The sequence below is a fragment of the Eucyclogobius newberryi genome, unplaced genomic scaffold (genome assembly GCF_026437365.1).
Source record: "Eucyclogobius newberryi isolate DKJ021-1_F unplaced genomic scaffold, fEucNew1.0.hap1 SCAF_14, whole genome shotgun sequence".
Lineage (NCBI taxonomy): Eukaryota > Metazoa > Chordata > Actinopteri > Gobiiformes > Gobiidae > Eucyclogobius > Eucyclogobius newberryi.
This window is the reverse complement of record NW_027315768.1, coordinates 37,911,090-37,928,220: the sequence shown is the minus strand read 5'-3', so window position 1 is coordinate 37,928,220 and position 17,131 is coordinate 37,911,090. Positions and strand designations below refer to the sequence as shown.

Here is a 17,131-nt window from a genome sequence, read left to right as displayed (position 1 = left end):
GTTTAGACCTGGTTTAGACCTGGTTCAGACCTGGTTTAGACCTGGTTCAGACCTGGTTTAGACCTGGTTCAGACCAGGTTCAGACCTGGTTCAGACCAGGTTCAGACCAGGTTTAGACCTGGTTTAGACCTGGTTTAGACCTGGTTCAGACCTGGTTCAGACCTGGTTCAGACCAGGTTCAGACCAGGTTCAGACCTGGTTTAGACCTGGTTTAGACCTGGTTTAGACCTGGTTCAGACCTGGTTCAGACCTGGTTCAGACCAGGTTCAGACCAGGTTCAGACCTGGTTTAGACCAGGTTCAGACCTGGTTTAGACCTGGTTCAGACCTGGTTCAGACCTGGTTCAGACCAGGTTCAGACCAGGTTCAGACCTGGTTCAGACCTGGTTCAGACCAGGTTCAGACCAGGTTCAGACCTGGTTCAGACCAGGTTCAGACCTGGTTTAGACCAGGTTCAGACCTGGTTTAGACCTGGTTTAGACCTGCTTCTCACCTTCTTCTCTCAGCTTGTCCAGGGCACACAGGATGAGGCTGGGCAGCAGCTGCAGCACCAGCTCTGACGGCTTCAGCAGCGACAGGTGATGCAGCACCTGGAGGAACACCAGAGGTCAAAGGTCACTGAGCCTGAATGTCTCCCCTCAACCCCTGAGCCCCCATTCACAGAGCGACACTCTGGACTAATAATCATCACACAAACTGTGTCTACAAACTGAATCTGTTAAGGTGACAGCTCAAGGCTAATGTTAGCAACATCACAGCTAACGTTATTAGCATCATCACAGCTAACGTTATTAGCATCATCACAGCTAACGTTATTAGCAACATCACAGCTAACGTTATTAGCATCATCACAGCTAACGTTATTAGTAACATCACAGCTAACGTTATTAGCATCATCACAGCTAACGTTATTAGCAACATCACAGCTAACGTTATTAGCATCATCACAGCTAACGTTATTAGCAACATCACAGCTAACGTTATTAGCAACATCACAGCTAACGTTATTAGCAACATCAGAGCTAACGTTTTTAGCAACATCACAGCTAACGTTATTAACAACATCACAGCTAACGTTATTAGCATCATCACAGCTAACATTATTAGCAACATCACAGCTAACGTTATTAGCATCATCACAGCTAAAGTTATTAGCAACATCACAGCTAACGTTATTAGAATCATCACAGCTAACGTTATTAGCAACATCACAGCTAATGTTCTAAGCAACATCACAGCTAACGTTATTAACAACATTACAGCTAACGTTATTAACAACATTACAGCTAACGTTATTAACAACATTACAGCTAACGTTATCAACAACATTACAGCTAACGTTATTAACAACATTACAGCTAACGTTAGCAACATTACAGCTAACGTTATTAACAACATTACAGCTAACGTTAGCAACATTACAGCTAACGTTATTAGCAACATTACAGCTAACGTTATTAGCAACATTACAGCTAACGTTAGCAACATCACAGCTAAAGTTATTAACAACATTACAGCTAACGTTATTAACATTACAGCTAACGTTAGCAACATCACAGCTAACGTTATTAGCAACATCACAGCTAACGTTCTAAGCAACATCACAGCTAACGTTATTAACAACATTACAGCTAACGTTAGCAACATTACAGCTAACGTTCTAAGCAACATCACAGCTAACGTTATTAACAACATTACAGCTAACGTTAGCAACATTACAGCTAACGTTATTAGCAACATTACAGCTAACGTTAGCAACATCACAGCTAACGTTATTAACAACATTACAGCTAACGTTAGCAACATCACAGCTAACGTTATTAACAACATTACAGCTAACGTTAGCAACATCACAGCTAACGTTATTAACAACATTACAGCTAACGTTAGCAACATTACAGCTAACGTTTGCAACATTACAGCTAACGTTATTAGCAACATTACAGCTAACGTTAGCAACATTACAGCTAACGTTAGCAACATCACAGCTAACGTTATTAACAACATTACAGCTAACCTTATTAACAACATTATAGCTAACGTTAGCAACATTACAGCTAACGTTATAAAAATCATCACAGCTAACATTATTAGCAACATCACAGCTAACGTTATTAGCATCATCACAGCTAACATTATTAGCAACATCACAGCTAACGTTATTAGCATCATCACAGCTAACGTTATTAGCAACATCACAGCTAACGTTATTAGAATCATCACAGCTAACGTTATTAACAACATTACAGCTAACGTTATTAACAACATTACAGCTAACCTTATTAACAACATTACAGCTAACGTTAGCAACATTACAGCTAACGTTATAAAAATCATCACAGCTAACATTATTAGCAACATCACAGCTAACGTTATTAGCAACATCACAGCTAACGTTATTAGCATCATCACAGCTAACGTTATTAGCAACATCACAGCTAACGTTATTAGAATCATCACAGCTAACGTTATTAGCAACATCACAGCTAACGTTCTTAGCAACATTACAGCTAACGTTATTAACAACATTACAGCTAACGTTATTAACCACATTACAGCTAACGTTAACAACATTACAGCTAACGTTAGCAACATTACAGCTAACGTTATTAGCAACATTACAGCTAACGTTAGCAACATCACAGCTAACGTTAGCAACATCACAGCTAACGTTAACAACATCACAGCTAACGTTATTAACAACATTACAGCTAACGTTATTAACAACATTACAGCTAACGTTATTAACAACATTACAACTAACGTTAGCAAAATTACAGCTAACGTTATAAAAATCATCACAGCTAACATTATTAGCAACATCACAAATAACGTTATTAGCATCATCACAGCTAACATTATTAGCAACATCACAGCTAACGTTATTAGCATCATCACAGCTAACGTTATTAGCAACATCACAGCTAACGTTATTAGAATCATCACAGCTAACGTTATTAGCAACATCACAGCTAACGTTCTTAGCAACATCACAGCTAACGTTATTAACAACATTACAGCTAACGTTATTAACAACATTACAGCTAACGTTAGCAACATTACAGCTAACGTTATTAGCAACATTACAGCTAACGTTATTAGCAACATCACAGCTAACGTTATTAACAACATTACAGCTAACGTTAGCAACATTATAGCTAACGTTATTAACAACATTACAGCTAACCTTATTAACAACATTACAGCTAACGTTAGCAACATTATAGCTAACGTTATTAACAACATTACAGCTAACGTTAGCAACATTACAGCTAACGTTATTAGCAACATTACAGCTAACGTTATTAGCAACATTACAGCTAACGTTAGCAACATTATAGCTAACGTTATTAACAACATTACAGCTAACCTTATTAACAACATTACAGCTAACGTTAGCAACATTATAGCTAACGTTATTAACAACATTACAGCTAACGTTAGCAACATTATAGCTAACGTTATTAACAACATTACAGCTAACGTTAGCAACATTATAGCTAACGTTATTTGCAACAGTACAGCTAACGTTAGCAACATTATAGCTAACGTTATTTGCAACAGTACAGCTAACTGTTCCAGGGGTCAGACGCTTTGAGGGTCTGTTTGATTGTCCCATGGTCCTGGTCCAGGTCCTGGTCCAGGTCCTGGTCCTGGTCCAGTACCTTCTCGGCCTCTGTGGTGTCGTCAAACAGCCGCCTCTGCCTCCGGGCGGGCGTGGCTTTGGCGTTGTCCCAGACCTCCAGCCACATGTTCCCGGGGATCCTCATGCGGGCGCTCAGCTGACCTTTGACCTCTCCCTCTGCACACTCGTAGTCCCGGGGCGAGTACCAGCGCACAAAGTCCTCCAGCACGCAGCCCGGGTTCGCCGCCTGACGAGCCACAACACAGAGTCAGTCACCCGGTTCTGACCCGGTTCTGACCCGGTTCAGACCCGGTCCAGGCCCGGTCCGGTCCAGGCCCGGTCCAGGCCCGGTCCAGGCCCGGTCCAGGCCCGGTCCAGGCCCGGTCCAGACCCGATTCAGGCCCGGTCCAGTACCTTGAAGGCCTCCATGTCAGACAGCAGACAGGCGCTCTGCATGCGAGCGCGGAGGTGAGCGCCCTCTGCTGACGTCCCCAGTTTGGACAAAACCTCAGACTGCTGCTCCAACATGTCCTCAGTCATCGGGGACGGCTCCTGAGGACACGAGAGACGTTGGACACACGTTGGACACACACGTTGGAAACACGTTGGACACATGTTGTAGACATGTTAGAGACACACGTTGGACACATGTTAGAGACACGTCTCACCTGTGTGACGGGGATGTACAGAGGTTCGTCCGTATGCAGAAGTCTCATGTCCTGGTGTTGTCTCATTCGTCCCTCTGGTTTCCTGCGGCTCTCGTTCTGACCGTTCTCAGACAAATCGCTCACGCACTCGTAGAACTCGTCCTCGCTGTCGCTCCAGGACTCCCAGGACTTCCCCTGCGCGGCGTCCCCCTGCTGCGTGGCGTCCCCCTGCGCGGCGTCCCCCTGCGCGGCGTCCCCCTCAGCCGCAGCCTTCCTGGGGGACGTGCTCTGCTCTCTGTGGGCCTCGTCGCGAGCTCGCTTCCTCTCGATGCAGCAGTTCAACATCTGCACAAACACTACAGGTTAATCCGAGTCAGGTCTGTGGAATGGCGCAGTCCACGTCGCACTCTGTCCACACGTCGCACTCTGTCCACACGTCGCACTCTGTCCACACGTCACACTCTGTCCACACGTCACACTCTGTCCACACGTCACACTCTGTCCACACGTCACACTCTGTCCACGTCACACTCTGTCCACGTCACACTCTGTCCACGTCACACTCTGTCCACGTCACACTCTGTCCACGTCACACTCTGTCCACGTCACACTCTGTCCTCGTCACACTCTGTCCTCGTCACACTCTGTCCACACGTCGCACTCTGTCCACGTCACACTCTGTCCACGTCACACTCTGTCCACACGTCGCACTCTGTCCACGTCACACTCTGTCCACGTCACACTCTGTCCTCGTCACACTCTGTCCTCGTCACACTCTGTCCTCGTCACACTCTGTCCACGTCACACTCTGTCCTCGTCACACTCTGTCCTCGTCACACTCTGTCCTCGTCACACTCTGTCCTCGTCACAAATGAACTACACATTCTTTTCTCACAACGGCCTCAGAAAGTGTCAGTGACAGGACTTTAAGAGAAGATCAATAGGACAAAGTAGAGAGGACAAGGACAAAGGTGTGGGGACATCCTCCTGACATGATGACCTCAGCCTGTAGGTGGCGCTGACAGTGTTGTTACCTGTAGTTTCTGGTGCAGGAGGCAGCAGCGCAGGTCTGGAGCTCCACTGCACAAACTAAACACATCAAACACACGAAAGAAATAATGTCAAAAGTGTCAGTGCTCGATGGCAGAGCAGTTAGAGCGCTCGCCTTTTTAGATCAACTGACACTCTGAAGGTTCTGTGTGTGTGCACATGTGCCAGTGCAGGTGCAGTGAGTGTTCTCCCTGCACATGTGCCAGTGCAGGTGCGGTGAGTGTTCTCCCTGCACATGTGCCAGTGCAGGTGCGGTGAGTGTTCTCCCTGCACATGTGCCAGTGCAGGTGCGGTGAGTGTTCTCCCTGCACATGTGCCAGTGCAGGTGCGGTGAGTGTTCTCCCTGCACATGTGCCAGTGCAGGTGCGGTGAGTGTTCTCCCTGCACATGTGCCAGTGCAGGTGCGGTGAGTGTTCTCCCTGCACATGTGCCAGTGCAGGTGCGGTGAGTGTTCTCCCTGCACATGTGCCAGTGCAGGTGCGGTGAGTGTTCTCCCTGCACATGTGCCAGTGCAGGTGCGGTGAGTGTTCTCCCTGCACATGTGCCAGTGCAGGTGCGGTGAGTGTTCTCCCTGCACATGTGCCAGTGCCAGGTGCGGTGAGTGTTCTCCCTGCACATGTGCCAGTGCAGGTGCGGTGAGTGTTCTCCCTGCACATGTGCCAGTGCAGGTGCGGTGAGTGTTCTCCCTGCACATGTGCCAGTGCAGGTGCGGTGAGTGTTCTCCCTGCACATGTGCCAGTGCAGGTGCGGTGAGTGTTCTCCCTGCACATGTGCCAGTGCAGGTGCGGTGAGTGTTCTCCCTGCACATGTGCCAGTGCAGGTGCGGTGAGTGTTCTCCCTGCACATGTGCCAGTGCAGGTGCGGTGAGTGTTCTCCCTGCACATGTGCCAGTGCAGGTGCGGTGAGTGTTCTCCCTGCACATGTGCCAGTGCAGGTGCGGTGAGTGTTCTCCCTGCACATGTGCCAGTGCCAGGTGCGGTGAGTGTTCTCCCTGCACATGTGCCAGTGCAGGTGCGGTGAGTGTTCTCCCTGCACATGTGCCAGTGCAGGTGCGGTGAGTGTTCTCCCTGCACATGTGCCAGTGCCAGGTGCGGTGAGTGTTCTCCCTGCACATGTGCCAGTGCCAGGTGCGGTGAGTGTTCTCCCTGCACATGTGCCAGTGCAGGTGCGGTGAGTGTTCTCCCTGCACATGTGCCAGTGCAGGTGCGGTGAGTGTTCTCCCTGCACATGTGCCAGTGCAGGTGCGGTGAGTGTTCTCCCTGCACATGTGCCAGTGCCAGGTGCGGTGAGTGTTCTCCCTGCACATGTGCCAGTGCAGGTGCGGTGAGTGTTCTCCCTGCACATGTGCCAGTGCAGGTGCGGTGAGTGTTCTCCCTGCACATGTGCCAGTGCAGGTGCGGTGAGTGTTCTCCCTGCACATGTGCGGTGAGTGTTCTCCCTGCACATGTGCCAGTGCAGGTGCGGTGAGTGTTCTCCCTGCACATGTGCGGTGAGTGTTCTCCCTGCACATGTGCCAGTGCAGGTGCGGTGAGTGTTCTCCCTGCACATGTGCCAGTGCAGGTGCAGTGAGTGTTCTCCCTGCACATGTGCCAGTGCAGGTGCAGTGAGTGTTCTCCCTGCACATGTGCCAGTGCAGGTGCGGTGAGTGTTCTCCCTGCACATGTGCCAGTGCAGGTGCGGTGAGTGTTCTCCCTGCACATGTGCCAGTGCAGGTGCGGTGAGTGTTCTCCCTGCACATGTGCCAGTGCAGGTGCGGTGAGTGTTCTCCCTGCACATGTGCCAGTGCAGGTGCGGTGAGTGTTCTCCCTGCACATGTGCCAGTGCCAGGTGCGGTGAGTGTTCTCCCTGCACATGTGCCAGTGCAGGTGCGGTGAGTGTTCTCCCTGCACATGTGCCAGTGCAGGTGCGGTGAGTGTTCTCCCTGCACATGTGCGGTGAGTGTTCTCCCTGCACATGTGCCAGTGCAGGTGCGGTGAGTGTTCTCCCTGCACATGTGCGGTGAGTGTTCTCCCTGCACATGTGCCAGTGCAGGTGCGGTGAGTGTTCTCCCTGCACATGTGCCAGTGCAGGTGCAGTGAGTGTTCTCCCTGCACATGTGCCAGTGCAGGTGCAGTGAGTGTTCTCCCTGCACATGTGCCAGTGCAGGTGCAGTGAGTGTTCTCCCTGCACATGTGCCAGTGCAGGTGCAGTGAGTGTTCTCCCTGCACATGTGCCAGTGCAGGTGCGGTGAGTGTTCTCCCTGCACATGTGCCAGTGCAGGTGCGGTGAGTGTTCTCCCTGCACATGTGCCAGTGCCAGGTGCGGTGAGTGTTCTCCCTGCACATGTGCCAGTGCAGGTGCAGTGAGTGTTCTCCCTGCACATGTGCCAGTGCAGGTGCAGTGAGTGTGGGCGTTACCCGTGGATGAGGTAGTTGTTCTCCCAGCGATATCGCAGCTCCAGCACAAACTCCTGCCACAGATGAGCCACAGCACGGACTCCGCCCTGAGAGTGATTGACAGACGCCAGACACAGGGCCAGACGCTGAGTCAGAGTGTCGGGCGGGGCCGCCTTCAGCTGCAGGAACTGTGTCTGTGTCACAGAGAGAACAAGCAACACACCAGTGTAAGGCTCCAATATTGTTATTATCATACACTTTTTAAAGGTGCTATTAACCTATCACCACCCGTCCTCTAAAGCAGGACTAAAGCAGGACTAAAGCAGGTCTAAAGCAGGACTAAAGCAGGACTAAAGCAGGACTAAAGCAGGTCTAAAGCAGGACTAAAGCAGGACTACATGAGTTTAGTCTCGTACAGAGTCTGGGTCATGGTTCTTCTGGCTCTCAGGTTGGGGGCTGCTCTTCTCTGATGTTTTCTCCACAGCTGCGTCTGGAAACAAGAACTGAGACAAAAAAAAGAAAGTACTTTAACGTTTAACGAGCAAGAACAAATAGTCATTTCTAGGTGAGTTTTTATCTTGTTTTAAGATTTATTCATTTACTGAACCAAGTCATTTTGAAGTTTAGATATCATTGTTTGGCAGTGAGCAGAGCTGTGTGTGTGTGTTGTGTGTTGTGTGTGTGGTGTGTGTTATGTTGTGTGGTGTGTGTCGTGTGTGTTGTGTGGTGTGTGGTGTGTGTCGTGTGTGTTGTGTGGTGTGTGTTGTGTGGTGTGTGTGTTGTGTGGTGTGTGTTGTGTCTTGTGTGGTGTGTGTTGTGTGTGTGCTGTGTCTTGTGTGGTGTTGTGTGTGTTGTGTGTGGTGTTGTGTGTGTTGTGTGGTGTGTCTTGTGTGGTGTGTCTTGTGTGGTGTGTGTTGTGTGTGTGCTGTGTCTTGTGTGTGTTGTGTGGTGTGTGGTGTGTGGTGTGTGTTGTGTGTGGTGTGTGTGTTGTGTGTGTTGTGTGTGTTGTGTGTGTGGTGTGTGTGGTGTGTGTGGTGTGTGTGGTGTGTGTGGTGTGTGGTGTGTGTGGTGTCTTGTGTGGTGTGTGGTGTGTGTGGTGTGTGTTGTGTGTGGTGTGTGTGGTGTGTGTGGTGTGTGTGGTGTGTGTTGTGTGTGGTGTTGTGTGTGGTGTTGTGTGTGTTGTGTGTGGTGTGTGTGGTGTGTCTTGTGTGGTGTGTCTTGTGTGGTGTGTGTTGTGTGTGTGCTGTGTCTTGTGTGTTGTGTGGTGTGTGTGTTGTGTGGTGTGTCTTGTGTGGTGTGTGTTGTGTGTGTGCTGTGTCTTGTGTGTTGTGTGGTGTGTGTGTTGTGTGGTGTGTGTTGTGTGTGGTGTTGTGTGTGGTGTGTGGTGTGTGTGGTGTGTGGTGTGTGGTGTGTCTTGTGTGGTGTGTGTTGTGTGTGGTGTTGTGTGTGTTGTGTGTGGTGTGTGGTGTGTGTGGTGTGTCTTGTGTGGTGTGTGTTGTGTGTGTTGTGTGTGGTGTTGTGTGTGTTGTGTGTGGTGTGTGGTGTGTGGTGTGTGGTGTGTGTGGTGTCTTGTGTGGTGTGTGGTGTGTGTTGTGTGTGGTGTTGTGTGTTGTGTGTGGTGTTGTGTGTTGTGTGTGGTGTGTGTGTTGTGTGGTGTGTCTTGTGTGGTGTGTCTTGTGTGGTGTGTGTTGTGTGTGGTGTGTGTTGTGTGTGGTGTGTGTTGTGTGTGGTGTTGTGTGTGTTGTGTGTGGTGTGTCTTGTGTGGTGTGTGTTGTGTGGTGTGTGTTGTGTGTGGTGTTGTGTGTGTTGTGTGTGTTGTGTGTGGTGTGTGGTGTGTGTGGTGTTGTGTGTGTTGTGTGTGGTGTTGTGTGTGTTGTGTGTGGTGTGTGGTGTGTGGTGTGTGTGGTGTCTTGTGTGGTGTGTGGTGTGTGTGGTGTGTGTTGTGTGTGGTGTTGTGTGTGTTGTGTGTGGTGTTGTGTGTGTTGTGTGGTGTGTCTTGTGTGGTGTGTCTTGTGTGGTGTGTGTTGTGTGGTGTGTGTTGTGTGGTGTGTGTTGTGTGTGGTGTGTGTTGTGTGTGGTGTGTGTTGTGTGTGGTGTTGTGTGTGTTGTGTGGTGTGTGTTGTGTGTGGTGTGTCTTGTGTGGTGTGTGTGGTGTGTGTTGTGTGTGGTGTGTCTGTTGTGTGTGGTGTTGTGTGTGTTGTGCGTCTCACCAGCAGAGCCGTGTTGAGGCTCTCGTTGCTAAGCGCTGACTCCTCGTACCTCCTCCTCCTCCTGATGTGGCGGCGAGCGCTGTGGACCATGTGAGACACAGACAGTCTGGACATGTGGACTGAGGCCGAGGGCTGAGTGAGCTTCTGCAGCGCCGAGCTCAGGTCTGCATGGTCTGTAACACACCAGAGAGGACCAGGTGAGGACCAGCTGAGGACCAGGAGAGGACCAGGTGTGGACCAGGAGAGGACCAGGTGAGGACCAGGAGAGGACCAGGTGAGGACCAGGTGAGGACCAGGAGAGGACCAGGTGTGGACCAGGAGAGGACCAGGAGAGGACCAGGAGAGGACCAGGAGAGGACCAGGTGAGGACCAGGTGAGGACCAGGTGAGGACCAGGTGAGGACCAGGAGAGGACCAGGTGAGGACCAGGAGAGGACCAGGAGAGGACCAGGTGAGGACCAGGTGAGGACCAGGAGAGGACCAGGTGAGGACCAGGAGAGGACCAGGTGAGGACCAGGAGAGGACCAGGAGAGGACCAGGAGAGGACCAGGTGAGGACCAGGTGTGGATCAGGAGAGGACAAGGTGTACACCAGGTGAGGACCAGGTGTGGACCAGGAGAGGACCAGGTGAGGACCAGGAGAGGACCAGGTGAGGACCAGGTGTGGACCAGGAGAGGACACGGTGTACACCAGGTGAGGACCAGGTGAGGACAAGGTGTACACCAGGTGTGGACCAGGTGAGGACCAGGTGAGTACCAGGAGAGGACAAGGTGTACACCAGGTGAGGACCAGGTGAGGACCAGGAGAGGACATGGTGTACACCAGGTGAGGACCAGGTGAGGACCAGGAGAGGACATGGTGTACACCAGGTGAGGACCAGGAGAGGACATGGTGTACACCAGGTGAGGACCAGGTGAGGACAAGGTGTACACCAGGTGTGGACCAGGTGTGGACCAGGTGAGGACCAGGAGAGGACCAGGAGAGGACCAGGTGTGGACCAGGAAAGACCAGGTGTGGACCAGGAGAGGACCAGGTTTGGACCAGGTTTGGACCAGGAGAGGACCAGGTGTTGACCAGGAGAGGACCAGGTGAGGACAAGGTGTACACCAGGTGTGGACCAGGTGAGGACAAGGTGTACACCAGGTGAGGACCAGGTGAGGACCAGGAGAGGACAAGGTGTACACCAGGTGTGGACCAGGTGTGGACCAGATGTGGACCAGCTGAGGACCAGGTGTGGACCAGGTGAGGACCAGCTGAGGACCAGGTGAGGACCAGGTGACGACCAGGTGTGGACCAGCTGAGGACCAGGAGAGGACAAGGTGTACACCAGGTGAGGACCAGGAGAGGACAAGGTGTGGACCAGGTGTGGACCAGGTGTGGACCGGGTGTGGACCGGGTGTGGACCAGGTGAGGACCAGGTGAGGACCAGGAGAGGACCAGGAGAGGACCAGGTGACGACCAGGTGTGGACTAGGTGAGGACCAGGTGTGGACCAGGTGAGGACCAGGTGTGGACCAGGAGAGGACCAGGTGTGGACCAGGTGTACACCTGGTCCTCTCCTGGTCCAGGTGTGGACCTGGTTTAGTCCAAAGTAGCTCTCTTGTACGATGAAGGGAAAGTGAAGCTGTAAGTTTGAAGTTACTCATAACACAATGAATGAAAAGTCCCTGTCCAAAAGCCTCGGACTCAAACCTGTGACCCTCTGGTTTCAGGGAGCATGTTCCTGAGCCTCACCTTTCCCTTCGTCCTCCGTCACACCTCCACCCAAGACCTCCTCCAAGGACTCAGAGCAGAGACTCAGTCTGAAGAACTCCAGCAGGAAATCCCCTGCAACAAAGACTGGTTTAGTCCTGGTTTAGACCTGGTTTAGTCCTGGTTTAGTCCTGGTTTAGTCCTGGTTTAGACCTGGTTTAGTCCTGGTTTAGTCCTGGTTTAGTCCTGGTTTAGTCCTGGTTTAGTCCTGGTTTAGACCTGGTTTAGACCTGGTTTAGACCTGGTTTAGACCTGGTTTAGTCCTGGTTTAGTCCTGCTTTAGACCTGGTTTAGTCCTGGTTTAGACCTGGTTTAGACCTGCTTTAGTCCTGGTTTAGTCCTGGTTTAGACCTGGTTTAGACCTGGTTTAGTCCTGGTTTAGTCCTGGTTTAGTCCTGGTTTAGTCCTGGTTTAGACCTGGTTTAGTCCTGGTTTAGTCCTGGTTTAGACCTGGTTTAGTCCTGGTTTAGTCCTGGTTTAGTCCTGGTTTAGACCTGGTTTAGTCCTGGTTTAGTCCTGGTTTAGTCCTGGTTTAGACCTGGTTTAGACCTGGTTTAGACCTGGTTTAGACCTGGTTTAGACCTGGTTTAGTCCTGGTTTAGTCCTGGTTTAGTTCTGGTTTAGTCCTGCTTTAGTCCTGCTTTAGTCCTGCTTTAGACCTGGTTTAGTCCTGGTTTAGTCCTGGTTTAGACCTGGTTTAGTCCTGGTTTAGTCCTGGTTTAGTCCTGGTTTAGTCCTGCTTTAGTCCTGGTTTAGTCCTGCTTTAGTCCTGGTTTAGTCCTGGTTTAGTCCTGGTTTAGTCCTGGTTTAGTACCTAGCAGACACTGGGTGTTGTCCGTGGTCCTGATCCTCACAGACCAGTGTGGAGCCTGTAGTGGGTCCAGTTCACTGAGGAAACAGGAAATGACCTTCATGAACCTGCACAAACTGACCCAGATGCCCCGCCTCATTTCATATTCCACTTTTTGAAGACGTCTCTCTCTCTCGTCTCTCTCTCCCGTCTCTCTCTCCCGTCTCGCTCTCCCATCTCTCACTCCCCTTCGTCTCTCTCTCTCTCTCTCTCCCGTCTCTCACTCCCCTTCGTCTCTCTCTCTCTCTCTCGTCTCTCCCGTCTCTCTCTCCCGTCTCTTACTCCTGTCTCTCTCTCCCCTCCGCCTCTCTCTTTCTCCCGTCTCTCTCTCCCGTCTCTCACTCCCCTTCGTCTCGCTCTCTCTCTCTCTCTCTCTCTCTCTCCCGTCTCTCACTCCCGTCTCTCTCTCCCGTCTCTCACTCCCCTTCGTCTCACTCTCTCTCTCTCTCCCGTCTCTCTCTCCCGTCTCTCTCTCCCCTCCGCCTCTCTCTCCCGTCTCTCTCTCCCCTCCGCCTCTCTCTCCCGTCTCTCACTCCCCTTCGTCTCACTCTCTCTCTCTCTCTCCCGTCTCTCTCTCCCGTCTCTCTCTCCCCTCCGCCTCTCTCTCCCGTCTCTCTCTCCCCTCCGCCTCTCTCTTTCTCCCGTCTCTCACTCCCCTTCGTCTCTCTCTCGCTCTCTCTCTCTCTCCCGTCTCTCACTCCCCTTCGTCTCTCTCTCTCTCTCTCTCTCCCGTCTCTCACTCCCGTCTCTCACTCCCGTCTCTCACTCCCGTCTCTCACTCCCCTTCGTCTCTCTCTCTCTCTCTCTCTCTCTCCCGTCTCTCACTCCCCTTTGTCTCTCTCTCTCTCTCCCGTCTCTCACTCCCCTTCGTCTCTCTCTCCCGTCTCTCTCTCCCGTCTCTCACTCCCGTCTTTCACTCCCCTTCGTCTCTCTCTCCCGTCTCTCTCTCTCCCGTCTCTCTCTCCCGTCTCTCACTCCCCTTCGTCTCTCTCCCGTCTCTCTCTCTCCCGTCTCTCTCTCCCGTCTCTCACTCCCGTCTCTCTCTCCCGTCTCTCTCTCCCGTCTCTCACTCCCCCGTCTCTCTCTCTCCCGTCTCTCTCTCTCCCGTCTCTCTCTCCCGTCTCTCACTCCCATCTCTCTCTCCCGTCCCTCTCTCTCCCCCGTCTCTCACTCCCCTTCGTCTCTCACTCCCGTCTCTCTCTCCCGTCTCTCACTCCCGTCTCTCTCTCCCGTCTCTCACTCCCGTCTCTCTCTCCCGTCTCTCTCTCTCCCGTCTCTCACTCCCCTTCGTCTCTCACTCCCGTCTCTCTCTCCCGTCTCTCTCTCTCCCGTCTCTCTCTCCCGTCTCTCACTCCCGTCTCTCACTCCCGTCTCTCTCTCCCGTCTCTCTCTCTCCCGTCTCTCACTCCCCTTCGTCTCTCACTCCCGTCTCTCTCTCCCGTCTCTCTCTCCCGTCTCTCTCTCCCGTCTCTCTCTCCCGTCTCTCACTCCCCTCCGTCTAGCCCTCTCACTCCCGTCTCTCCCGTCCGTCTCACGATCGTCTCTCCCTCAGCTTCAGATGGACATGTTTGTTTGTTGACAGTTTGATGGTGTTTGTTTGTTGACAGTTTGATGGTGTTTGTTTGTTGACAGTTTGATGGTCAGTTGCAGGAGAACTGACCTGTAAACGTCGTTGTCCACGATAATTCCCTCTGTCAGGTGAGGCCAGGTGGCAGCCAGGTGCAGCTCACTGCCAAGACACTGACGTTAGACCAGGAACCAAGGACACCAGGAACCAAGGACACCAGGGACTACAGACACCAGGAACTACAGACACCAAGGACACCAGGGACCAAGGACACCAGGAACCAAGGACACCAGGAACTACAGACACCAGGGACTACAGACACCAGGAAATACAGACACCAGGGACACCAGGGACCATGGACACCAGGAACCAAGGACACCAGGGACTACAGACACAAGGAACCAAGGACACCAGGAAAAAAGGACACCAGGAACCAAGGACACCAGGGACTACAAACACCAGGAACCAAGGACACCAGGAACCAAGGACACCAGGAACCAAGGACACCAAGGACACCAGGAACCAAGGACACCAGGGACTACAGACACCAGGGACCATAGACCCAGGAACCAAGGACACCAGGAACCAAGGACACCAGGAACCAAGGACACCAGGGACTACAGACACCAGGAACCAAGGACACCAGGAACCAAGGACACCAGGAACTACAGACACCAGGGACTACAGACACCAGGAACCAAGGACACCAGGAACCAAGGACACCAGGAACCAAGGACACCAGGGACTACAGACACCAGGAACCAAGGACACCAGGGACTACAGACACCAGGAACCAAGGACACCCCTTCCCAAAGACATTCTCCCCCTAATTAGGCCCGAGCGCCACAAGCTGGCGAGAGGCCTATTAATCTCGTAAGGCCGTGCGAAGCACGGCTGCGAAAGTGCGCACGTAGAAATCCACTTCCAAACACCACTTCCAAACACTCACTAACGCACTCCTTCACTCATGCACGCCCCGTGCATACTAATTAGTAGTAGGAAAATGGAACATTACCGTTGTAAACGGGCGAAGCCCGTGCAAAAGTGCGCACTAAACGAGCACTTTACATTGCTCGTTTAGTGCACTAAACGAGCAATGTAAGTGCACTTTATATCCCCCATCTCTTGCATGTTCCGTGCATATAAGCATGTAATGCAAAAATTGAACATTATTACTGTATAGAGGGCCAAAAACACAAAATTAACGAAAGTACCCGTCAGTGACCAGGGACCCACACCATGAGGTAGGAAAGCGCGAGCGCTTTCCGAAAATGTATAGTTTATGATATTTGAAAAATGGGAAACATTGTTTTCGCATCGGAATATTATTAGGCCCGAGCACCAGCAGGGCGGAGGGCCTATTGCTCCCGCAACGCTGCCGCATGTTTGGTGCCCCGTCGCCCCTGGCAAGTACAGTGAACTAGCCCATGCCGAAGGCATGGATCATGCATACTTACTCCTGCTATGACAGAAATAGTCAACAATTAGTGAATGGGCGTAGCCCATTCACTAATTGTTGACAACAGCAGCGCGAAGCGCTGCATTCCTCCAAAAACCCTCCTGGCATCGTCCCGTATGCGAGAATCCATGCCGCAGGCATGGGCCATGCTTGTATCTGCTCAAATCAATGGAAGTCTATGGGGAGTGGGCGGGGCATCCCGACGGAATAGGGAGTGACGAGCGCGTAAGCGCTCGTAATGATGATTCCACCCCATGGCGGCATCGGGAAGGCTTAGAGCTTTCAAACGATGTATCATTTGTTGTTATAGTAAAAACGGCTATATTGTTTTTGCTAAAAATATTATTATTATTATTAGGCCCGAGCCCCAGCAGGGCGGAGGGCCTATTGCTCCCGCAACGCTGCCGAAGGCAGCGTTGCAACTGTCTGCCCCGACGCCCCTGGCAAGTACAGTGAACTAGCCCATGCCGAAGGCATGGATCATGCATACTTACTCCTGCTATGACAGAAATAGTCAACAATTAGTGAATGGGCGTAGCCCATTCACTAATTGTTGACAACAGCAGCGCGAAGCGCTGCATTCCTCCAAAAACCCTCCTGACATCGTCCCGTACGCGAGAATCCATGCCGCAGGCATGGGCCATGCTTGTATCTGCTCAAATCAATGGAAGTCTATGGGGAGAGGGCGGGGCATCCCGACGGAATAGGGACTGACGAGCGCGTAAGCGCTCGTAATGATGATTCCACCCCATGGCGGCATCGGGAAGGCTTAGAGCTTTCAAACGATGTATAATTTGTTGTTATAGTGGAAACGGCTATATTGTTTTTGCTAAAAATATTATTATTATTATTATTAGGCCCGAGCCCCAGCAGGGCGGAGGGCCTATTGCTCCTGCAACGCTGCCGAAGGCAGCGTTGCAACTGTCTGACCAAACATGCGGGCGCAGCCCGCATGTTTGGTGCCCCGTCGCCCCTGGCAAGTACAGTGAACTAGCCCATGCCGAAGGCATGGATCATGCATACTTACTCCTGCTATGATAGAAATAGTCAACAATTTGTGAATGGGCGTAGCCCATTCACAAATTGTTGACAACAGCAGCGCGAATCGCTGCATTCCTCCAAAAACCCTCCTGGCATCGTCCCGTACGCGAGAATCCATGCCGCAGGCATGGGCCATGCTTGTTTCTGCTCAAATCAATGGAAGTCTATGGGGAGTGGGCGGGGCATCCCGACGAAATAGGGAGTGACGAGCGCGTAAGCGCGCGTAATGATGATTCCACCCCATGGCGGCATGGGGAAGGCTTAGAGCTTTCAAACGATGTATAATTTGTTGTTATAGAAAAAACGGCTATATTGTTTTTGCTAAAAATATTATTATTTTTATTTTTATTATTTTTCTTGTTCTTCTTCAGCGCTTTGATCTCTAATTTGACCCCCTGAACATGCTCAAAAACTCACTCAAAATTTTGTTTTTTCTGGGCCATTTTTTTTTGCGTTAAAAAATGGCGCGACAGCGCCACCGACAAAAGTCAAAATACATTGCGCCTATGGAAGACGCCCCGAGGTCAACTTTGTCGTAGAGCTACGAAATTCGGGACA

At 51.3% G+C, this 17,131-nt stretch overlaps 1 protein-coding gene across 1 annotated transcript in view; it reads right to left on the bottom strand.

The window, feature by feature from the left end:
• The window catches only part of rab3gap1 (RAB3 GTPase activating protein subunit 1), a 45,928-nt gene that overhangs the window by 7,799 nt on the left and 20,998 nt on the right, over window positions 1–17,131 (bottom strand). The window contains exons 10-20 of the mRNA XM_072445378.1: window positions 14,167–14,235; window positions 12,471–12,544; window positions 11,639–11,731; window positions 9,907–10,079; window positions 8,113–8,199; window positions 7,718–7,890; window positions 5,306–5,360; window positions 4,293–4,616; window positions 4,039–4,176; window positions 3,665–3,871; window positions 493–589 (exon numbers count right to left, since the gene is read on the bottom strand). Of these exons, the coding sequence (XP_072301479.1) occupies window positions 493–589; window positions 3,665–3,871; window positions 4,039–4,176; window positions 4,293–4,616; window positions 5,306–5,360; window positions 7,718–7,890; window positions 8,113–8,199; window positions 9,907–10,079; window positions 11,639–11,731; window positions 12,471–12,544; window positions 14,167–14,235 (1,490 nt within the window). The remainder of the gene's footprint in view (window positions 1–492; window positions 590–3,664; window positions 3,872–4,038; window positions 4,177–4,292; window positions 4,617–5,305; window positions 5,361–7,717; window positions 7,891–8,112; window positions 8,200–9,906; window positions 10,080–11,638; window positions 11,732–12,470; window positions 12,545–14,166; window positions 14,236–17,131) is intronic.